General features: G+C 42.5%; 1 protein-coding gene across 1 annotated transcript; it reads right to left on the bottom strand.

Moving 5' to 3' along the window:
* Positions 1–1,591: 1,591 nt before the first annotated feature.
* aldh7a1 (aldehyde dehydrogenase 7 family, member A1) lies at positions 1,592–5,093 on the bottom strand. The gene is made up of 2 exons (XM_084354798.1): positions 4,996–5,093; positions 1,592–3,855 (listed from the first exon to the last, which is right to left on the bottom strand). The coding sequence occupies exon 2, from the start codon at positions 3,848–3,850 to the stop codon at positions 2,222–2,224; it is 1,629 nt and encodes a 542-aa protein (XP_084210924.1). The 5' UTR covers positions 3,851–3,855; positions 4,996–5,093; the 3' UTR covers positions 1,592–2,221.
* Positions 5,094–5,098: the final 5 nt, after the last annotated feature.

The following is a 5,098-nucleotide window of genomic DNA, read 5'->3' as shown; positions in this document are numbered from 1 at the left end:
TGGAGAGAGAGAGAAACGGTGCCGGAGTATGAGGTGGAGAGCTGCTGAGTGGGAGGGTGAGCATATGGGGGGCATGGAGGATGGGAGATGGAGTAGTATTTCTATTAAAGGGACAGAGTTGATTTCTTCAATACTGTACTTAAAGACACTACATGATGTTATAGTAATTGTGTTATTTGTGGCAAACATGTTGTATTACTGACTTCCAGGATCGGTTCATTGTGATAGTAACATCTAAAAAAGTGGGAAGACCTCTGCTGTTAGGTAGGGTTTGTTAGAAGAATATCGGATATTGAGGAAGATTCATTGAGCTGGACCATTCCCAGCATGCACTGGGTGGAATTCAAGAAAGAGGGTGGATCCAAGATGACATTAACTGCAGGTCTTTTACAAGAAATGCTTAGAAATGCAAAATAAGTAAGTCAGTCTTTTCACTGCACGAACCCTCATAGACTTTTCCAAACACGCTTTAAAGAGGAATTTAAAAAGTAACACTGTTGAAGACATTTTGACAACAATTAAGCCTTAGATAAAGTACAGGTGTAAATAATACAACTAATGATGGCCAAATTCCATTTAGCTGCACACTTACTGTGACACTTCAATAGAACAGATTAGTTATAAAACTAAAAAATGTGCATTTCCCACTATAACGAACATGTCTGCTGTGAAAAAGTCTACAAGCATGTTTTCCCACATGTTAATCAAATATTAACCATTATCTAAAACTACGTTACACTTGTTTTGGAAGATAAATATGGTTCCTACGATAACGTATAACTCAATCTTTGCACCAGAAACAGTACACTACACTATACTAAAAATGGACTCTTTTTGCTTATCTACAAAACTTAACTGGTTGTAATCTTACAATTAGGTCAGAGTCACAGTTAAAGGTGTACTGCTTAGTTTTGGGAAATAAATGTAAACTCAGAAAGGTAACATTAATGATTTTAATAAGGTAATAATAAAAACTCGGAAATATATTTATTTGATATTTTTCCATAACTGAATAAACAAGCAGTCCCCAGAATGCTGTTGAAAGCCAGAAAGGTGGTGACTTAGAAGGGTCCTGCAGATAAGAACAAAGTAAATGAATGAAACGGTGTCGTTCTTTGACGACAGATTGTTTATTCAGTCAATGACAATCAATGAAGATTTTTCTCTCCTCTACTTTAAAATATCTTCCCCAAAACTTAATAGTGCACCTGTAAGTCTTTGCTTCTAAGATACAAGCATTGATAGAGGATTTCTAGTGTCATTTTCAAAACAGAGAGCGCAACTGCCGCAGAAATGTGTAAGTTAATGTTTCACTTTACAAATCCGCTGACGCAGAATCCAAATAAAGGAACACATTTCTCCCCCTTTTATCAGTGTCTTCCCCGTTTATTTTAATTTGTTGGTTGCCTAAATCAGTGGCTTTAGATACTTAAGTGACAAATGTGAAAACTAAGGATCATAAAAACAACCAAGCTGCAATGAAACAGCTGGCACGCCTACATGTGCTGAAGTTCATGTCTTACTGTTCTTTAAGGATTAGTGCTGCTCCTAACATTCTCTTTAATATTTTACAAAGAAAAGTCCAGCCAAGTCCACATGGAGTCTTTTATTATTTGTTGTTTTATTGCCAGGAAATCACAGTGTGTCTACGTGTGCTGGATGCAAAGCGCAGTATATTAATGATGAAAAATAAATGCCAACAGCCTGACTTTTAATAGCTATTTCAAAGCCTCTATGAACCTTGAAAAAAAAAGGTGACAAGATTGTCTTTGGTGAAATGCTGATTGTATTACAATGATTTAATCTGCGCTGTAATAATGTCCACTCCAGTTTTTCTTCCAAAATAAATTTAAGATTTATTTTCTCATACAGTATAAAGTATCTAGTACAGTTATCTAGCATTCGACCAACTTTCTAAGTGCTTATAGAAAAGTGCACACCACCCATTTAAAAGAACAGCACTTGACCTTGACCCCTCACACAAAACCATTTTCAAACCGTTAGTTCAAAACCAGGATTAGTATCTAATGCAACTACCATAGACATAGATCTGATACAGGACACCGAAACGGATCCAAAATTACACCAGATTTCAAAATTCAAACTGACCTTTCTGAATTCAAAGATAAATGTAAAGCATTTGCTTGGCAAAACTCTGCCACTAAATGATTTAGTGTTGTCCTTTTGGGCTCATCGAACGTGAACAATCCACCTGAAAGCTTCACTCGAACTTGATTCCTTGTGCCAGAGGGAGATCCTTGCTGTAGTTTATCGTGCAGGTTGAACGCCTCATGTACTGCTTCCACGAGTCACTGCCGGACTCTCTTCCACCTCCGGTGTGTTTCTCTCCACCAAAGGCTCCTCCGATTTCAGCTCCGCTTGTAGGAATGTTGACATTCACGATGCCGCAGTCGGATCCTTTGGGCCCAAGCCAGCGGAAAACCCGACCCATATCTTTGGTGAATATGCTGCTGGAGAGGCCCTGCTGGACCTCGTTGTTCCAAGCGAATGCCTCCTCTTCTGTCTTGAACTTGAGGACGTACAGTATAGGGACGAAGGTTTCGGTATGGACAATGGGAGCGTCGTGAGCCAGCCCCGTGATGATGGTGGGCTCCACGTAGTTTCCGGGACGGTCCATTACCTTTCCTCCGCAGATCACAGTGCCACCCTGCTGCTTGGCCTGCTCAATAGCTGCCAGATACTGATCCACAGCTTGTTTGGTGTGCAGAGGCCCATACAAGGTGCTGGGATCCCAGGGGTCCCCGATGCGGACTTGTTTGTAGGCCTTGGCTATCCTCTCAACAACTGCGTCGTGAAGGCTCTCGTGCAACATCAACCGTCTGGTTGTGGTGCAGCGTTGGCCAGCGGTTCCCACAGATGCAAAGACAGCAGAGGGCACCACCAGATTGAGGTCGGCATCCTCAAACACAATGATTGCATTGTTTCCACCCAGCTCCAGCAGCTTACGGCCGAACCTTTCCTGCACCATCATGGCCACCATCTTGCCGACGTGGGTGCTGCCAGTGAAGGACACCAGATCCACACGCTCATCCTTCGACATGGCTGTGCCAATATCAGCCCCTCCGCAGGTCATGGAGCAGATAGCACCGGGCAAGTTGTTCTGCTCCAGCACCTCAGCCACAATCCTGGTAACTGCAACACTTGTGAGAGGTGTGGTTGGAGCTCCTTTCCAGAGGCAGACGTTGCCGCAGGTCAGAGCGATGGCGTTGTTCCAGCCGTAGACAGCCACAGGGAAGTTAAAGGCAGTGATGATGCCGACAAGACCAACTGGGTTCCACTGCTCAATCAGAGCGTGGCCTGGTCTTTCTGAAGGCAGGATGGGACCTCCAATCATTCTGGACAGACCGACAGCATAATCACAGACATCAACGTACTCCTGAACTTCTCCAACTCCCTCAACATAGATCTTGCCCATTTCTAGAGACACCAGACTCCCAAGGACTTTGATCTTCTTCCTAAGCGCATCTCCAATCTGCCTCACTATCTCCCCTCTTTTGGGAGCTGGAATATCTGCCCACATCTTCCAAGCTTCCCTCGTCTTCTGGACAGTTTCCTCATACTCTGCCAGAGTTGCCTGGGTCACTCTGGCAATTGGCTCATTGTTGGCGGGGCAGTAAGATGTGATGACTTCCCCACTGCCTCCCCAGCTCCCATTGTAAACACCAGGGTTGTCCTCTGACAGGCCCAGCTCTTTCAGCCAGGAGTATTTGGGCTGGTTGATGAGGAGACCTGACATGGCGGCTGACTGCTGGCAGCGGACAGATGGTAGTTTATTTCTCAATAGGAGCCGGCTGTGCTGGGCAAGGGTCAGAGTCAGGCAGCGCTGCATGGATGCTAGAAACAAACCAAGTCAAAAATTAATTTACTAGTTAAAATATGTTTGAGGAACATTTGTTGGCAGAACAATCTCACCACAAGGATAAATTGAGCTTGTTCTGTCTCGGGCTGCAGATTTTTATCTAGGGAACTGTTTATTTGATATAATTGCAGAGAATGGTAAAAAAAAAAAAAATGCTTATCACAATCTCCTTGGCCTCTCTTGGAAGAGAGGTGATATGTCTTCAAGAAACTGAACCAAGTCCAGTTGCCTACAATACAGCACTTAGAATCAGCTGTGTTGTATTCCAGTGCAGGATACAGTGAACTTGAGCTACAGGGAATGTGAGCAAACAGTGTCAACAGGTGTTGACCAGGGGAAGCTGGTATAAAAATAGGAGCCGTTTGTCATAAAAAATCTATTCTCTACGAATGCATAACGTAAATACAGTGCAACACATTTCACTCTGAGATTAAATGAAGTTGAATACTCAATTAATTGATTGACACAAGATTTATCAGCAACAACTTTGCTAATCTATTAATTGCTTATCATTCTATTTAGCAAAAGATAATCACATTGGGCTCCCTATTGCTTATTTTATGATATTTAATAGACCATGTGCTTATATTCTGGTATTCAGTATAAAAAGAAAACCGCAGAAAGAAAGTCAAATTAAATCGAACCAACAAGTTAAATAATAACATATGAAACTGTTAATAACTCACTGGTTGCAACAGATGTTACATGGGTTGTATAACCATAACCAAAAAGTTAGTCAAGCGTGTCCACCCTCTGCGCTTGCGCCAATAATCCAACTTTGGACACCCACGAGGCTGTGGAAAATTGAACTAATTTATGACACGGAAATAGACAACGAGAATGTCGCCGAATGAACAAAGGGATAGTTACAAGTTTGCATTTTGAAATGATAAATTCTTCATGTCCGCATGTCACTGTCGCTACTTTTACAGCTGACGTGACATGGACGCCGAGATCAGCGTTTTGTTGTGTCTAAACGACCGTGACTCAAGGTCCTGCACTAAACACTCAAAAACATGACTCTGGTGTTATAAAGCTTGCACGTACAGTGTCGCAATGTCAATTTTTAACGATTAGAAGTAAGTTTATGCTACTTATAATCAGTTTTCACTCACGTTGATGTCAGGTTCAGTGGGCCACGTCCACTCCAGAGCATGGAAGAAGTGTTTGCGGTCCCTTGATATTTCCGTCACACACAAGAAGAAGAAGAAGCGGAAG

This window comes from Pagrus pagrus (genome assembly GCF_965226575.1).
Source record: "Pagrus pagrus genome assembly, chromosome: 6".
Lineage (NCBI taxonomy): Eukaryota > Metazoa > Chordata > Actinopteri > Spariformes > Sparidae > Pagrus > Pagrus pagrus.
Note: the sequence above shows the minus strand (reverse complement) of the source record. Positions and strands in the feature narration are given on the sequence as shown.

What these genes read in the sequence shown, in the direction of transcription:
- aldh7a1 (XM_084354798.1), bottom strand. Translation starts at nt 3,850, where the DNA reads ATGCAGCGCTGCCTGACTCTGACCCTTGCCCAGCACAGCCGGCTCCTA.